This window comes from Toxoplasma gondii, chromosome XI (assembly GCF_000006565.2).
Source record: "Toxoplasma gondii ME49 chromosome XI, whole genome shotgun sequence".
NCBI lineage: Eukaryota > Apicomplexa > Conoidasida > Eucoccidiorida > Sarcocystidae > Toxoplasma > Toxoplasma gondii.
Window position 1 is genome coordinate 1,748,398 of NC_031479.1, and position 16,729 is coordinate 1,765,126.

Genomic DNA, 16,729 nt, shown 5'->3' on the forward strand with positions numbered 1-16,729 from the left:
AAAACAGTTTTTGAGGCGGGAGGTTAGGTAATCGAAGCCATCCTTCAGGATATCGAGGCTTTTGCTAGTGAACCCTGTTTTGCGCCGACTTTCCGGCGTCCAGCTGTGTGTGTGTCTCTTGCTGGGAACTCTTTTCTTGACAGTGGCCGGTTCTGCATTTTAGCTCGCTTGCCTTCATCCAGGTTTTCGCGTGCTGTCCGGCAACTTCGAGCTCTCGGTTCTGCGTTTCGCCTCTCCTTTTGCCTGCACGTCAACGCGGTGAACGAGGGACTTGGTAAGTTCTTCGCGTGTTGCTTCAGGTTTGAGGGCATACTGTTTTTTCCGGTGGACGGCTTCTTTCCGTTGCATTTTTGGCTGTTCTCTCCCCGTGGTACGGCTCCTGAATGCGCAGAATGAGCCTGAAAAAGAAGCTTCAGCTGGCACGTGGACAGCTGCCTAGTTTTCGTCTGTCAAGAAACACTGGTTAGGAGGGCGGCCTTCGGAGAACGAAGTCCTCAACTTCCTCGTGCTTACAACAAACGTTCTACCGTCCTTTTGCCAGCACCAATTGGGGCGTGTCTTGCTAGCGTCCACACGTCTGGCGCTTCGTCTTTGTTCGCCTAAGCAGATTTGTCGCTTCTTCGCGAGGGGGCCCGGCGGGTCCGCTTTGGATGCTTTGTTTCTTAAAACCTATTTTCCTACACTTCGTTGATGGCGACACACCACCATAAGACCCTCCATCCAGAACGACAGGGGCAGAATTCTGCCAAGCGGCTATTTGCGTGGACCGAGCACGACGATCCTTTTGTTCCTCTTCACCATGGCGATGTGAGCTGTCCGCCCGCCTCCGGTTCCGCTTCCCACGCCAGCCGCTGCCGGGAGGCTTCCACGCGAGAACTCTCAGCTGCAGTTGATCCAGACATATTGAAACGACGACGACTGCTGGGACCGGACGTTCACTCGCGGTTGGTTTCCGAGGAATATGAGGGTAAAGCGGTCGATGTTGCCGGGGGTAGTCGGCTGACTACCTCCGCGTCGACTGGACTGGTTCCCGTGTCGTCTCACGTTCCATCTGGCGCAGTAGCCAGTCCGAACCACGGACCCATTCCAGACGAGTCGGAAGAGCTGAGCAGAACCTCGAGCGTTTCTTCTGTCGAGGTGGACATGATGGACGCCGGCGGAGGATCTCCTCCGAGACAACTCGCACCGACCCTGGCGTCGCGTGCATGTCTCGCCTACGCGAGCAGAAGGAATGGAGCGAAGGAGCCCGTCTCAGAGAGGCGATCTGCAGACACTTCGCTCGCACCTCGAGATGAGAAGAAAAACGAAAACTGCTACGCGATCATGCCGTTTCTATCCGAAACCGCGGCCCAAATTCCCCGGCCTCTAGGGGAAGGCGACCTCTCGTTGGAGGCCCTTCTCCAGGGAACCTGTGTCAGTGACCGAACACGGCCACTGTCGGAGATGATAAGAGATCCGGAAGTCGCGAGGCTTCTCAGAGACCAGCCCGCAGACCCGCTGGAAAGTCTCGAGAGAAACAGTGAGGGGTTTCTGCTCACGGAGGTCCTACGGAAGAAGCGGGAGCAGCGGCTAAAGAAAGCGTTGCAGAACACCGGGCGGATGGCCGAAAGGGGTGTCAGCTTGAGGGCGCTCTACGACTTGTGCGAAAGTGACGAGGAAACCAGGCACGAGCGGCGTGGAGCCGATGGGAGGCTTTCTCCATCTCCACTCCTCGGTAAAGACACAGAGGACGCTTCCATGGACTGAAAAGGAGGCGCTGTCCGCGACCCAGCGAGAGAACTGTCGGCTGGAGAAACGGTTTTTCCGCATGCTTATGTGTATTTGCAGGTGGCCGGTGTCCCCGCAGAGCTGTCGAAAAGAGGCCGGGGGAGGGGGAAACGGTGGACAGGAAGGGAACTCTCTGGAGGCGTAGAACCGGCGAATCAAACAACTTGACGATGGGCAAAACCCTGAGCTTTGGCGTGGCTGTAGAATATTAAGAGCGCAACGGTGTCGCGGTGATGTCGTAGGGACTGGTGTAGACCCGGAAAAAGCGTTCGCGAGTGCCACACTGACGAAGAAACAATCTCGGAATGATGGCCAGTAAAACAAGAAAAGATATGAACAGTGGCCGCCTAAATCTAAGCTTGGCAATGGATACTCTAAGGATGATCGCGTCCGAATGCTGCCATCGTGTTAAGTCTGGCTCGTACAGCGCTTTTTCGTTGTGTAATGTTCAAGAAACAATTTCTTCGTGGAATGCATGCCCTGCACAGGGGCAAGGTGCTCTCACAACTGAATTCCTCCTTACTACTTTCACATCCTTCCTGACACTGGGTAGTATGCATTTCGACGGCTGTTTTTTTCAGGTAGTGCGCGAAAGTACGAATGCTCTGCCTGGAGTACTTCGGTGATTCTATAAGGTGTATATGCTGTTATCTATTGGCGGGAGCTTTCATACGTTCTCTTCTGTGCCCGTTTTTTCCCTCCCTGTCTTCGTTATGAGCTGTACCTCAAAAGAACAGTTTTCTCTGGTGCTTCATCTAGACACAGCAACGAACCAAAGTACCCTCGTACATTGAAGCCTACTTTGGAAGGTATATATGAGGAAAGCCCAGAATAACATCACGAATCTCCATTCGCGGTGGCAGCGGAATACACACTGACAAGCATGTGCTGGTTGCGTTCAAGACTTTCGAAGAACGCTGAGTACGTGGGAGCGGAAAACACGTCCGTTCAACAACGCTGCATCTGCTGAGACACCGCCTGTTAGGTCGTAGTGTAAGGTCTGTTCTTGGCTCACAGCCCAGGAAGCTTTCATCTTTTCTTTACTGCTCTGTAAATTGTTCCCCTACTGCTGTGTAAAGTGTTTCCTCTGGAAGAGTGACGTACTCTTTTAGGCACGTGCTGAAGTGACTAGTAGAGAATTCTCTTGGTCTAGCCTTCCACCTATTACAAACATCTCAAGTATCCGCAGTTCATTTGGACAGCAGGAGCTACTGCAGCTTCCCCAGTCCCGCACAGTATTCAGAACTTTTCAAATACGCCGGGACGAGTAGCTGGGCAGTAGGATAAGCCAACCAGCAAAGAGGAAGCTTTCGATTCAGGCACCGCACGCAAAAAAGACAGACTGACTCTACACGGTTTTCTCTGTCTTTTGTCATCAGGCTGTTCAGCGTCCACAGGATATATGCATAAAGCATTCTGTCCCTGAAGCATCCCAGCCCAGCTATAGAACACCGCGGTGGTCAGTTTTCTCTGCGGGTCTAGATACACGCTGCAAACAAAGAATGTTCAAGGAGAAGCAAGTATCGCTGCTTTTCTGCGAAATATAGGAGCTAACAGACGTATCCGTATTCCGTGTATCACATCCATTAGACACGACGTTTCCAAAATATAGATGTTGCTTGGCCGCCAGAAAACATCTTGCAAAAGAGAAAAGACACTACTTTTCAGTCAAAAAACTTCAGAACGGAAAGGGCGCAGCGTTTACAAATAGCGTCATTCAGGATCGTATACAAAATGTTGGTGGAGAGGCCAGTCTGCATATCCGGTGAATCTGGTGGACGCGGCCCCGCGTTTGCTCGTGGTGACAACCAGGTAAACGATTCACGATGTACTGGCTGGCATGATTCGACCGCCCAACAGTGGAGTTTGAAGACGTGTCGAACACCTTGTTTGAGAAAAAAGGAAGTAAAAGATATCCTACCTCCGCAATGCAAGCACAAGGTTTCCAAAGTTAACTTGAAATCTTCAGCCAGAGACACCGTAGCCTACCTCGATTGCGGCGAAACGACACAGTGTTTACCAGTGGTCGGCGGCATCGCTCGCCTGCCTTCCCCCGCGTTTCTGGAATCCCTGTACTCTGGGTGAAAACTAGCGTTCTTCTCTACGAGCTACTGCCATCTTCACATATTCGTCCCGCAGAAGAACGAGCAAGAACTTGGTTCTTCTTTCCCCGCCATACCCCTCCATCACCGTGTAGCACATGGGAGGCCCATGTACTTTTTCCCTTCTGCCCTCGACGACCACATGAACTATTTGAGGGTATCTGCGTCTTTTAAGACAGCTCTCTATGTAGCATAAATCCTTGCTCTTTCTCATTTCACACTTGAGAGAGGGATGTGTAACCGTTTCCGTATCTGGTGAATTCGTGCTGCTCACGTGTGCCTCGAGTGTGCCACGCGATCTAGTTCGTAGTGCCTACGGCCAGGTTGATCGACGAATAAAATATACCCCTGCCTTGCTGCCACCTCCCTGCTTATGAAGATAATGCAATTTTCAGCTAATGTCTAGTGATTAATGGCCATTTCCTTCTTGCTGGAGGGATGAGAAGACACGCTGACGACTCAAAACGAGGTTCTACATGCTCTTACATGCTCATCCAGCTCCTCGTCTACATGCAAATTCTTCTTACCATGAGATACAGAGGCTTCAGGAACGCTGCATATGCACCTGAGCTGAGCGTTAGGGTTCAACTGAAGAGCACTCCCGACAGCCCAAACCACTGGAGATTCCTCTTGCATTTCCGTGTGCTGTCCTCTCAACCTCTGCTGTTTCACGATGGCACTCCCGTTTTCACGGATCGGGGCTCGTGCCCGGTCCCGCGTTTGTCTGTTTATAACCAGCCAGCAAGTGTTACCGCGCCCGCTCTGGAGTCAGCCCGTTCCCACGTTCCATCCAGCTCTTTCACGGCTGTCTGCTTCCTCAGGGTTTGGACTTTCCTTTCGCAGCGACAGCTGCTTTCCTGCCGCCCAATGTTTCCGCGACAATCCGCTCGTTTCCCGGCGACGGGCAACAGCAGTGGCATGGGAAAAGATGGCCAAACCCATTCGAGAGCCACCTCTTGTACGCGGTTGAGTCCTTTTTACCGCGAATGGTTGAGTCCCTTTGCCCCCTTCCCCTTTATTCTCTACAGCGCGAAACCCCTGCTGTTGTCCGCAAAGATATCTACCGAATTAATAGTGCCTCTTGTTCACCAGAGATGTCCGGCCACACCCACCTGCTTCGCAGGTGTCTTCTTGAGCGCGGGAACAGCTTCCCTCCACATTGCATGCGATGGGTTGAGTTGTGGCGTAGGTCTGCATCTAGGAATCGCCGCGTCTTCTGCCTTTCCAGCGACTTCCAAGTCTGCTGAACGTCTCTCTTTGGTCTCCAGGTTTGTGTCTGTGCATATTTTGGTCTGTTTCTGTCAACGGACTTGCGTCTCCGACTGCGCAGCAACGGGGTCGGCGAACCTTCTGTAACGCGAAGCACATCTCGCGGTGGACTTTGTCGCTTGAATCCGGTAAGAACCCCCCAGATTTGACCATCGTTCAGTCGCTCGTTTCGTTTTCGTCTCTTTATTCGTTTCCGAAGCGTATCATCTCAATTCTCCACATAAGGCCTTTTCATTTCGCTAGAGCCTAGTCGACCCAGCAGCCGAGTTCCGGGACTTCCGCCGGCGGCGGGGTCCTTTCCTCCCCGCGATGGGTTTCTGAGTCCAGGCAGTTCCCACTACCGCGTCGCGCCTTTTGTTTGTGTCGGCCTGAGTGCCACGAATCTCGCCTGTGTCTCGCGTCCCGCGGGAGTCAAGCTCTCCCCTGCCAATTCACCAAGCGTCCTCTCTGCTCTCCGACGACGCTCCCCGCACCAACTCGCCGGCCTCCCGAGACGCGAGGCGCCGCTTCGAGGCTCATGCCGCACAGCGCCATGTCCCTCTTCTTCCTTCCCTTCTGTTGGACTCAACAGCTGCACGATGACTGACGCCGTTTCTTCCGACACCGGCGAGTCAGCCGACAGGGGGGCCAGCTCTGCGACTGAGGGCGGAGACGGCAAGGCCGATGGATCGCCTCTCCACGCCCAGGACGTATCCGATTCATCTCGGCTTTCTGCCTGCTTCGCTTCCTTCTCGCCGGGTGAGCCTCCAGCTCGCTCTTCCCCTCTCGACCGCAACGGCTCGGTGGCTGTCGTGGACTTCCTCGAGTCGGCTGGCGTCCGAAACCCCGCGTCTGTGGCCATTGCGCTGCGAACTACGTTGGGTGTCTTTACAGTCGAGGACCTCCTCTTGGCAGTCTTCTTCGACGTGGACGAGGAGACGCTCTCGGCGTCCTGCGTGGGCGCCGAGGCTGCCTGCCCCGGCCTCCGGCCCCAAACGCTGTCGCGCTTCTCTCGCTTTCTCTCGAGTCTCTCTCAGTTCCAGGAGCGGCGCGACAGCGGGCATCAGACGGCATCGAGTCTGTCCTCGCTGTCGGGAAGTCCTTCGCCTCGCTCGAACTCGACTCGGGTCCTCAGAGGCGACTCTGCATCTGCGTGTCTCGTCCCCACTGTCTCCGCGTCCACAGCCTCAGTGTCTGGAGACTCAGGCGACGCGGCGTCTCTCTGTCTCTTTCCTGCATCTGAAAACAGGAGCCGCGTCGCCTCGCAAGCCTCATTGGAGAGGAGGGAGCTCCCTGACTCGGTCGGCTCTTCACCTGCTACTCTTCTCCAAGAAGCAGCGAAGCAGCTCGCCTCCGAGGGTCTCCAGCCGACGTTCGCTCAGGAGCGTCACTTGGACCTCTCGGCCGCTGTGCCAGGGCGGAAGGCGACTGCATGCGAGGCTGGGGAGCGGCTGCGGCCGCGGTGTACAGCCCCGCAAGAGACGAAGGACGCAGACCGCTCCGCAGACAGCCAGGGAGAAGAAGTCTGCTCGTGCTGCAGGAGCCCCCTTTTCCTCGAAGACGGATCGACCGAGTGTCTCTGTCGCTATGTTCGCAGCCGCAACATGGAGCGGCTCTCCGACGTCTCTGAGGAAGAGAAGAGAGAGATGGTTCTCCGGCTCGTCGCCTTCGCGAAGGAACATCTCAGCGAAATCGAGTTCGCGTTGCTTCCGGTAAGAAGAGAGAAACAGTGGCGACCGCATTCTCGAGGAGGAACGACAGAGAAGAGACGGAGCAGAAGGCCTGGGAACGGCGGCGGGCAGCGCGAATGGGGCGGTGACGGAGGAGACGACAGACAGAAGCAGAGAGAGCAGCCAGAGAACGAGAGAGGGAGAGAGAGAGCGAAACAGCGCGTGCGACGAGAAAACGACTCGAGGAGAGGAAGGAGCGGAAGCTGAAGAGGAAGAGAGAAATAACGAGAGGCAGTCCCGCCGGGGCGACCTTCTCACCACCAGCGGGGCGAGGAAAAGGAAGACAAATAGAGAGATATGAAAGCAACATCCACAAGGTGACGCTGGCGCGGATGGAACGCAGAAACAGGCTGATATGGGGAAAACGTAAAACGTCGCAGGGGGGGTGTACAGGCGCGCCAGGGAATTAGAATCGAACGCCGAACCGTGCGTTCCACTGGAAATGCCACGGAGCAAAAGGGACGAAGTCGAGATGAGGGTCTCAAGCAAATGGGCAGGAAACGATAACAAGCAACCAGACAACCACAGAGCCCGCGAAAGACGAGAATCCGGCAAGAAATCCCGGTGCTAGGTATAATAAAGCAGCTGATCAGGTCAACATAGACGTTCAAGATCTAAAGCACTCGTCCAGCTCGTCGTATGTATTCCCCAGAAGAAATGCGGCGACTCTCTAAGAAGAAAAGTAACAGACAACCCGGGCAGACCAGCAACTCGGCTTCTCTCATTCTTCCATCTCCAGTATCAATGTTATATGCGTATATATACACGTATCTATATGTACACATTCACACATAGACAGATGTATACAATATCGTATATGCGTATATATATATATATATATATATGTAGTGGAGAAAAGAATTCGAAGGAGGTACGCTTTCGTGCGGAAGCTTCCAGAGAGGTAAAGAAAGCAGAGAGCGGAGAGAATGGCGACGAAGAAAACAGAAGGTTTTCTTTTGTTTCTTGATGCTCGAATGTGGGGAGCGGGAACTGAAGAGGTGCGTGGCACCCACAGGGGAGGGAGCCAACAGAAGAGAAAGCGAATCGGGACAGGGAGGTCCCTTAAGTGCCATTCGCGTTTGCCAAGAACTGCACGCAAATACATATGCAAACTTGTCGTTCGCCCGCAATCTGCGTGTGAGTCTCTTTCGCGTTTCCTCTTTTTTCAGTACAGCGTCAGAGCGGCGACTAGAAAACTGAAACACCGTGGCATCTCCTCCTTCGCGCGCATCGCCTCTGTGTGCCTCACGGGTGTGGACCCTTTCCTCCAACCTGCTTCTTCTTCCTCTGCTTCTTCCTCTTTGGCTTCTTCTTCCTCCTCTGCTTCCTCTTCGGCTTCTTCTTCCTCCTCTTCTTCCTCTTCGTCTTCTGCTTCCTCTGCTTCCTCTTCGTATTCGTCTCCTTCTCCCTCTTCTTCTTCTTGTACTTCTTCTCCTTCTCTCTCTTCGTCGTTCCTTCCCGTTGGGCGTCGTCCGAAAGACTGGCTGAGAGAAGAGGGGGGCCTCTCTTCGCAGGAGGCCTCTCATGTTTTCAAGGCTACTCGCCAGGTCGCTGCAGACCGTATCCGCTTTCGCTTCGCCTCGGCCTTTTCCTCGTACTCGCCTCGGGATCTCCTCGGCCGCGTCGACAAAGACATTAAACAAATCGCCGACAGAGTGAGTGGCATGTCCTAGAAACGGTGTCGGCCTGCCAGGACAGCAAGCGCAAACGATTAAAAGAAAAACGGGAGAACGCAGCGAAGTGGTTTCTTTCCTTCTTGGAATGTTACTCAGATTTTTCGTATACCAGCAAACGTCTACGTTGTCAAATGAGTTCATATTTGTGCATACGCAGTTGTAGGTATTCCTGTGTACGTACGTACACACACACACACACACTTACACATGCGCATACGTGTAAACGTCCAGTGCATATCCTCGGTGTCCACGATTTTTACATCAGCATCCCGACGCCTCTTCCTCACCACATTATCTCACATGTTTATCGAAATGTAACTTTCTGTAGTTTTCAGGGTTCTGGGTGCGAACACTCTCTTTTCTCGACTTTTCTGCGTTTCGTTTCCCTAGAGCGTTTCTTCACCTTCTTGACTGTCTCTGCTGTCACTTTGTAGATTTGTGAGTGCGTTTGCTCTGTCTCGCGTGGAAGTTGTTCTGACTGTTCGCGTGGATTTCATTTTCCTGGAGCTTTTTTGGCGTCTCGTCCGTCTTCTTCGCAGGTGTATTCGTCGGTGCAATTTGATCGCTGGGTGTTTGACAACGTGATCGACACTCCGTACGTCCAGCGACTGCGCCAGCTGAAACAGCTGGGGGCATGCATGGTTGTTTTTCCTTCTGCAACTCACACGCGCTTCGAGCACTCTTTGGGGGTTGGGTATTTGGCTCGCACCTTTTTCTCCAAATTGGCTCTGAAGCTCGGCTTCTCCACCTCGCCTGGTTGCTCCGCAGGGCTTCCCGGGTGTATAGACACCTCGGCGTGCTGCTGCGCGCTGGCGCTTCCGCCCTCCTGGAGCCGCGCCTCAGCCTTTCCGTTCATCGCGAAGAAGGCTGTTCGGCCTCGAGACCCACAGCTGGACGTCGAGCGCGAGGAAGGTCTTCCGGCGTCCTTCTCCGGGCGGCAAACTCTCTCCTCCTCCGCGTCGGCGGCTTCTCGCTGCGGCTCCGACTCGACGCCTTTCCCGCAGACTTGGGTGGCTGGGGCGTCTGCGGAGTTCCCCGCCTTCGCCTCGCCCTCCTCCAGTTCGCTTCTGAGTGCAGCTCTGGACGGCGCGGAGGCAGGCTGTTGCTCGCACTGCGGGAGCTTCGTGCTCAGCGACGCGTTTGCTCCGAACATCTTTGGACAGACTTGGCGTTCGCAGGGGAGGGAAGTCGCTCGGCTCGCGAACTGCGTGGAAATCGCCGGACTCTGCCACGACCTCGGCCATGGGCCGTTCAGTCACTCCTTCGAAGGCGGCTTCGTCAACCATCCCGAGATCCGCGGCAAAAACGGTGGTAGCTGCCTTCTCACCGCGCCGCTGTGGTCGCATGAGCAAATGTCTCTCCAGATGGTCGAGAAAGTCTTCGCACCTTTGACGGACGTTGGCGAGAGAGAAGTCGACGAGGAAGACCTGGAAATGGTCAGAAACATGATCGCAGGCGTCCCCCCGGAGTGGATGCGGCGCTCCGCCACCGGCTTGGATCCCCTCGACTCACTCACTCGAGCCAGCTTCGACATCGTGGGTGCGTGAAAGGGCAAAAAGGCAAACGAAACAGGACGAAAAGCAGAGGGAGAAAGAACAGGGAACGAGAGAGTGGAGAGAACGCGCGGGGAAGGGTGTCGACGGCAGACCGAAAGACACAAGAACCTGAGGCAAAAAACAAAGGGGAAGGAAACTCAGAAGGGCAAGGAACAACCAGGAAGGAGAAGGAGGGAACATACGGGAGAGAAAGAATGAAGAAAGGAGACACGGAGAATGTGTGAGGGAAAGAAGGAAGAGCAGGGAAGAGGAAGAAAGGGAAAAGACAAGAAGTGCAGAAAGAGCAGGAATGCCCGAAAAGGGGGAGAGAGAAGCGACGAACTAGCAAATGCATAGAAGGAGAAGATCCACCCAAGGATTGGAGCCAGAAACCTCACGCACTGTGATTCACCACCTCAGTTCTGTCCTTTGTCTCTCGTGTACCGCATCACTGTCTCCACTCTTCCACTTCCTTCTCGCTCGATCCTCTCTTTTCTCTCGTGGTGGTCTCACCTTTTTGCCGGAGTCCGTCCTCTCTCTGTTCGGGCGTCCCAGCGAACAAGCGCAACGGACTCGACGTCGATCGCTTTGACTACTGTCGGCGAGACGCGGCCATTCTGCCGCCGTCTAATCCGCTGCCGTCTGCGGCGGTGAATCGCCTGCTGGACTACAGCAGCGTGATCGACAGCGAAATCTGTTTCAACATCAAGGAGTTGCACACCGTCTTCAACCTCTTCTACACTCGCTTCTCCCTCTTCAAGACAGTCTACACACACCGCATGGTCAAAGCCATGGAGCTCATGCTCTGCGAGGCCTTCCGCCGCGCAGACCCAACTTTCCTCTGGAGCGATAAAATTCACTCGGTACCGAATCCCCTCCCTGCATGCAAAACCGACCAACGCTGTGCTCCTCTAAATCCGCTCGCCTTCGTGCCTCTATGCATATACCTGCATATACGTATACATATACATACACATATATACATGTACATACCTATACATGTGCATACCTACACATATGCATACATATGGATATACACAAATATACATACGTATGCGTATACATGCATTTATAGATATTAGTACACGTTGGCAGGCATCTGTAGACCTGCGTATGTATGCGCATACATATATATATTTACATAAATGTGAATACGCATATGCGTATATAAATATATATATATATATATATGTTTATTTATGTGTATGTGTTAGTTTGGGTAGTGGCAACTGCATGTGGTTCTTGATCGAGGCGCTTTTTGTGGGCCATTTTCTTTGTTTTTTTCAGCCGGATGAGTTTCTCGAACTCACGGACGAGAGACTTCTGTACGACGTTCGCGCCCATCCACTTTTTTCCGGGCGCTCAAAATTCACGACTGACTTGGACGACGAAGAACGAGAAAATCTTACGGAGGCGAAGCGCCTCATCGACTTGGTCACGCGAAACCGAAAGTCTGCAGACATCTACAGATTCGCCGGCGAAGTCCCTCTACAGGTTCGGTTCGCGGTTCACACTCGCATTTAGGTTGCTTCTCTCCTTATTTCTCGACACCTGTCTCTCTTTCCTTGTTCATCTATCTATCTTTCTATCTATCTTTCTATCTCTGTCTCTAATCTATCTATCACTCTATCTCTCTGTCTATCTTCCTAGCTATCTCTCTATCTCTCTCTATATGTATATATACATATATATATCTACTTTTATCTCTCTGTCTATCTGCATAGCTGTCTCTGTGTGTATCTCTCTCTCTCGCTATCTCTCTATCTATGTGCCGGTCTGCTTGCGTGCCTATCTCTCTGTGCACCTCGGCCTATCTGTGTCTGTGCTGTGTCTGACTGTTTACATATGCCTTTGCCTCTCTCTGTATAAGAAAACCGTCTCTCTCGATCTACGTGTATCAGCTGCTCTGTGTACGTCTCTCGTCTTCGTACCCAAATGCCACTTTGTCTCTGTGGTTGTACAACTGCAGAAAGTACATTGCTTTCTCCATTGTTTCGCGTTTCGTGTCTGCCTTTCCATTTGTGTTTTGCCTCTTTCGACGTCTCTCTGACGCCGAACAAGAGCATCAGCTACTTGCATGTTTCCGAGTCTCGTTCTTGAGCACCTTCCACTTTGCTAAATGCCGGTAGTGAACGTTTTCTGAAACTCAGGAGTTGCTCTGTGTTTCCCCTTCTTTTCCATGTCTTTTCAGGAATGCGACAGCCACAAACTGCGAGAGTTAGAGGCCCTCGCTACACCGGAAACCATTGTTCAGCATGCTCCCTGCAACCCACCGGGTCTCCCGGGAGTCGCCTCCGACAGCAGCCGTCTGAAGGCACAAGACCTCATCGTCGACTGTGCGTCAAAAATAGTTTCACCCGTTCACACGTAAAAAGGCCCTATTTCTGTATGCCTACAAATATATATCCATATATGTTTGTGACTCGACCACACATAAACACATTCACACCTAAGAATGTACATAAATAACTGCAGATATATATATATATATATAGATATAGATATATAGATATATATATGGATAGATGTATGGCTGTATATGTTTTTATTTGTGCTTGGTGCCCAACCAACAACACTGAGTAGCCTAGTGATGCACACATGCGGGTGTATACATATATATCTATATATATACATGTATATATATATGTATATATATATATATATATACTTATATAAGCGTCGAGTTGCACATGTATTTGTATGCAGCTCTATTCGTTTCCTGCAAAAGGCCGCATCTGCGTCACTCCACATTTGTAGAGGCAACTGTTCGAGGGGGCGGCACAAACGCGCATGTGGAGACTCCTCCTGCATGCACATTGCGTTTTCCTACGTCCATGTCCTCTTGAACGCTTCAGATGTATTTTCAGCAGCACAATTGCGTCTCGTTTGTGACCACTGGAGATGAACGGACGCGTGGGGTGTCTCTCTTCTTCAAACGCTTTGTCTTCTGTCTCCCCTCTTTCCCCTCGCTCCCTTTCAGGGAACACGAACCACTACGGACAAGGGCAGGAAGACCCTCTGCAGTGCGTGAGGTTCTACAGCCCCGACAACGAAGACGTATCCTTCCTTGCATGCGACGAAACGCGCAGACTGTATCCCAAGTCTTTCCAAGAAAGATACCTGCGCATGTACTGTAAAGACAGCCGAAAACTGGAAGTGGCGAAGGCCGCTTTCCAAACCTTCTGCCGACACTACGGACTGACCAGACAGGTGAGGAGCGAACTTCTCTTTTTTCTTCGACAAGGTTGATTTGCCGGTTTCTCTCAGCAGGCGCGACGAGTTCTTGAATGCGGTTTTCGTCGTGTGGGCGTTTCCTCAGAACGCGACTCTGTGCGGTGAAGGGTCGCTAATGAAGGGGGGAGAGAAGTCCGCGTAGGCCGAGAGAGGTTGACCTACGCGGAAACGCAACCGGCGGAGAGTGCTGGCGTTTTTGAGGAGAAGTCTCTAAGCGAGCACAAGACACCGTGGTGCGTTTCTGCCTCTTTTGCGTTTCTGGCGGCGTTCCTGGACTCGGCACAAGCGAGCCTGTTCCTTCTCGTGTGCAGCTCGCTGTCTTGGGCTCCTCGTTTTCAATCCGATTTCTCTCGTTTTTTTTGACTCACAAGGTTCTTCTCCCTTTCTCTCTCCAGTTCCTTTTGTATCTCACCCTTTCCAGTTGCTTCCCTTCCTTCCATTCCTTCCCCTTGTCACTTCCCCTTCTCCGTTCTCCGTTCTTCCTCGACTTTTCGCCGCTCTTTCCTTCGCTTGTTTCTTTCCTTCCACTCCACGTTCTCCCCCCATGGGTTCCTCCTCTGCGCTTCGCGTCTGCAGTTCGATGCGTCTGCGGTTCCGACGATCACTCAGCCGTGGAGCTGGACTCGAGGTGGCGGAGCGCTCTGTTCTCTCGTTCGGCGCTCTGTCTCTCGGCGGCGCTCCTCCGTCTCTTCTTCTGTGCGTCGTGGGAGCTTCTCAACGGAGTACGATGCGCCGGCGCGGACTCTCGACTGTCCTGCCCACCCCTGGGCCACAGCAGGCTGGTGTACGTCCAGCCGCGCGCCCGGCGTCGACTGCAGCCGAAGCATCGCGAGCTTCTCGCCTTCTCGCTCTTCCTCGCTGCACAGCCCAGACAGGTCGCCAGCCTGGCGTGCCTGTGGCTCTTTGCCGCGTCTGCAGATCCGTCGACAGGCGCATGAATTCATTTATTTCCGTCCATCAGCTGCCGCGCGAGCAGGCGAACTCCGCGAGGGATTTCCGGCGTCGCATGCGCGGCGACACACGGGGCTCGGACCCGACGCTACGCGAGACGAAGACAGTTCTCCGCTCAGGGCAGACACGGTCAGGAGAGGCGAGGCGGAAGGAGTCGACAGTGGCGAGAGCCAGGGCGGGGCTGCGACCTGGCAAGGTCCCCACCTCCGCGGCGGTGTACGTACACCTGAAGACGCCAGGGTGAAAAGGCAGAAACTGTTAGGGGACAAGCAGGGAGCGTGAGGGAGGAGGGTATTCTTGTTGTTTGGTAGAGAGCGGCGTGAGAGAAGGGGAGAAGCTGCGTTTTTACCTGTGAACGTAGGAAGAGCAGACGCGCGGGGGAGAGTCGTGACAGTGCTATCAAGGAGGTGAGGCGGAGCGAGACCGGGCGACTCGGTGGAAGCGAAGAGACTGAGGACGAGGAGGGCCCTAGAGAGAAGAGGAAAGGGACACAAGGGGGTTGAGGTTCCTCGGTTGAGGGGGGAGAACGAAAAACCGAGTGATTTGTAGGCTGAGGACGGCGACAGAGAAGGAGGGAAATACGAGGAAGACGGGGAGGAAACAGAGAGGAAGAAAGCTCACGAGAACGGGAGAAGCCGAGAAAACCGTCAGGAGGTGTGAAGTGAAATTGGTCCAGAGGGACATCTCTCCACGAAGGCGGAAATGTGGAGGAAAATGAAGCTACGAGAGAAGAGGAGGTTACCGTTTACTTTAAAAAAAAACACAGGGGAGAAAGGGGAGTTTACCATTGGTTTGCGGGGACTGAAGACGGGGGGGGGGCCTTTGTCTCGCTTTGTTCGTTCGAGGAAGAGAAGAGAAAACAAAGGTGCATCTTAAGGTGAAGACGACGCCGATCTTAAGATGTGGATTGTAGAGACAAAATGCGCTAAACAGCAGCTTCCGTTGTGTTTATGCGACAGATCCTTTGCTGTGTTCTACTCACTCTCTCGACTTGAGAGGAGTGCCTGCTACCCTCTCAGCTCTTACCGCCTTTCTTTGCCTCTCTCTTCGTGTGAGCTTCTTCTCATGGGGTCTGAATGTCTCGCTTTCTCTCGCATATAGTCTCTCTATCCTCTCTCTTTCTCTTTCTCTCCCAAATCTTCTGTTGCCTCTCTCTCCCTCCCGAGTGTTCCCCCTTCCAGTACCCTTTTCGTTTTTTTCCAATTCTCTCCCTGTTTCCGCCTCTCGTTTCTCTCTCCCTCCTCAGTGCACTTGCTCTCTGTCTCAGGCTTCTTCCTTTCCTCGTCCTTCCTGGGTGCCCTCGTTGTTCTTCCTTCCTCTTAGGAACGGAGTACCGCATGCGAGGAACTGTCTCCAATCTTACCAAATCATGTCGCCTGACAAGATGAAGCATCCAAGAAGCTCAACATGAGACGCGATGCCTCTTCACGTTCCTTCTCTCTCGAACAAGTTAAAAGGCATCGCAGCACAGCTGCTTCACACCTCCAAAGTGGCATCTCCAAACTTAAAAATAGATTTACACATGAAAATAGACACAAGAGACTTCGCGATCAAATCATGTTCCCATATATATACGAACATTTATATATATATATATATATATATATATATAAATGTTCGTATATACACCGGGTAGCGCCTCGATGAAGAGGTAGAGCGAAAGCGTCAGTTCGTAGAGTAAAAAGAAGGTAACACAATGGGGAAGAAGATAACTCATTATCCTGGTTAGCCAGCGTTGGCTCGTGGGTGGACGTACAATCGAGGAGCTTGTTCATTTCTCTGTTGATGGGGTTCTTAGGCAAAAACGGCATGGAGAGAAAAGAGAAGAGAAACTGGAATGAGTCTTAGCCTCATCAGTAGAGAATGAAGTGTCTGCATGCAGTTCCCTTTGGACGAAAAAGAAGGTAAGAGTGTTTAAAAACGGTTTTGGGGGAATAGACTTGCGCCATACCGCAAGTACACGATTCACATTTACCCGTGTATATATATATATATATACATATGCATATACATTTATATATCAATATTATATATATATATATATAGACAACGTTATTGACACAAGAGGATTCCAGTCAGTAATCGAAGGGGGGAGACCGTTTCAATGCAACAGTCCATGCTACCTGTAACTCTGAAGAAAATTTGGGAGTTTTCGGTGGGAACCACAAACACGCCGACATGCATGTGCTGATACATATACATATACGACTCTATTCTGGACACAAATATCGACATGTATATATATATATATATATATATACGCAGTTTGCGTAAGAAGGGTAGCGTATCCTTTCAGGTGGTGCATACAAACGAGATAAGGAAGAAGAGCGACCTCAAAGAGGAGAGATTGAATTGTGCGTGTTTGTCTCGTCCTGCGACTTGTGCCAAAACTATACATCAAACCAGAGTGTATGTATGTATGTATGTATATATATATATATATATATATATATATTTGTGCGTATACATGCGTCCACGTATATTTG

The 16,729-nt window shown here is 52.3% G+C and overlaps 3 protein-coding genes across 3 annotated transcripts; all 3 read left to right on the forward strand.

Moving 5' to 3' along the window:
* Positions 1-2,579, forward strand: TGME49_311040 (hypothetical protein). The gene has a single exon (XM_002364307.2). It carries the CDS (start codon positions 691-693, stop codon positions 1,744-1,746), a length of 1,056 nt encoding a protein of 351 aa, XP_002364348.1. The 5' UTR covers positions 1-690; the 3' UTR covers positions 1,747-2,579.
* Positions 2,580-3,501: 922 nt separating this feature from the next.
* On the forward strand, positions 3,502-3,852 carry TGME49_311050 (hypothetical protein; the record flags this gene model as incomplete). The annotated part of the gene is made up of 1 exon (XM_002364308.1): positions 3,502-3,852. The coding sequence occupies one exon, from the start codon at positions 3,502-3,504 to the stop codon at positions 3,850-3,852; it is 351 nt and encodes a 116-aa protein (XP_002364349.1).
* Positions 3,853-5,076: 1,224 nt separating this feature from the next.
* TGME49_311060 (metal-dependent phosphohydrolase HD domain-containing protein) lies at positions 5,077-15,618 on the forward strand. The gene is made up of 8 exons (XM_018782654.1): positions 5,077-6,829; positions 8,017-8,502; positions 9,063-10,062; positions 10,614-10,921; positions 11,346-11,552; positions 12,250-12,394; positions 13,039-13,268; positions 13,869-15,618. The coding sequence occupies exons 1-8, from the start codon at positions 5,717-5,719 to the stop codon at positions 14,523-14,525; spliced, it is 4,146 nt and encodes a 1,381-aa protein (XP_018635539.1). The 5' UTR covers positions 5,077-5,716; the 3' UTR covers positions 14,526-15,618.
* Positions 15,619-16,729: the final 1,111 nt, after the last annotated feature.

What these genes read in the sequence shown, in the direction of transcription:
- TGME49_311060 (XM_018782654.1), top strand. Translation starts at nt 5,717, where the DNA reads ATGACTGACGCCGTTTCTTCCGACACCGGCGAGTCAGCCGACAGGGGG. An exon ending in GGAGCGATAAAATTCACTCG is followed by an intron (nt 10,922 to 11,345) that starts GTACCGAATCCC and finishes TGTTTTTTTCAG; the next exon opens with CCGGATGAGTTTCTCGAACT. An exon ending in CCGGCGAAGTCCCTCTACAG is followed by an intron (nt 11,553 to 12,249) that starts GTTCGGTTCGCG and finishes ATGTCTTTTCAG; the next exon opens with GAATGCGACAGCCACAAACT.
- TGME49_311040 (XM_002364307.2), top strand. Translation starts at nt 691, where the DNA reads ATGGCGACACACCACCATAAGACCCTCCATCCAGAACGACAGGGGCAG.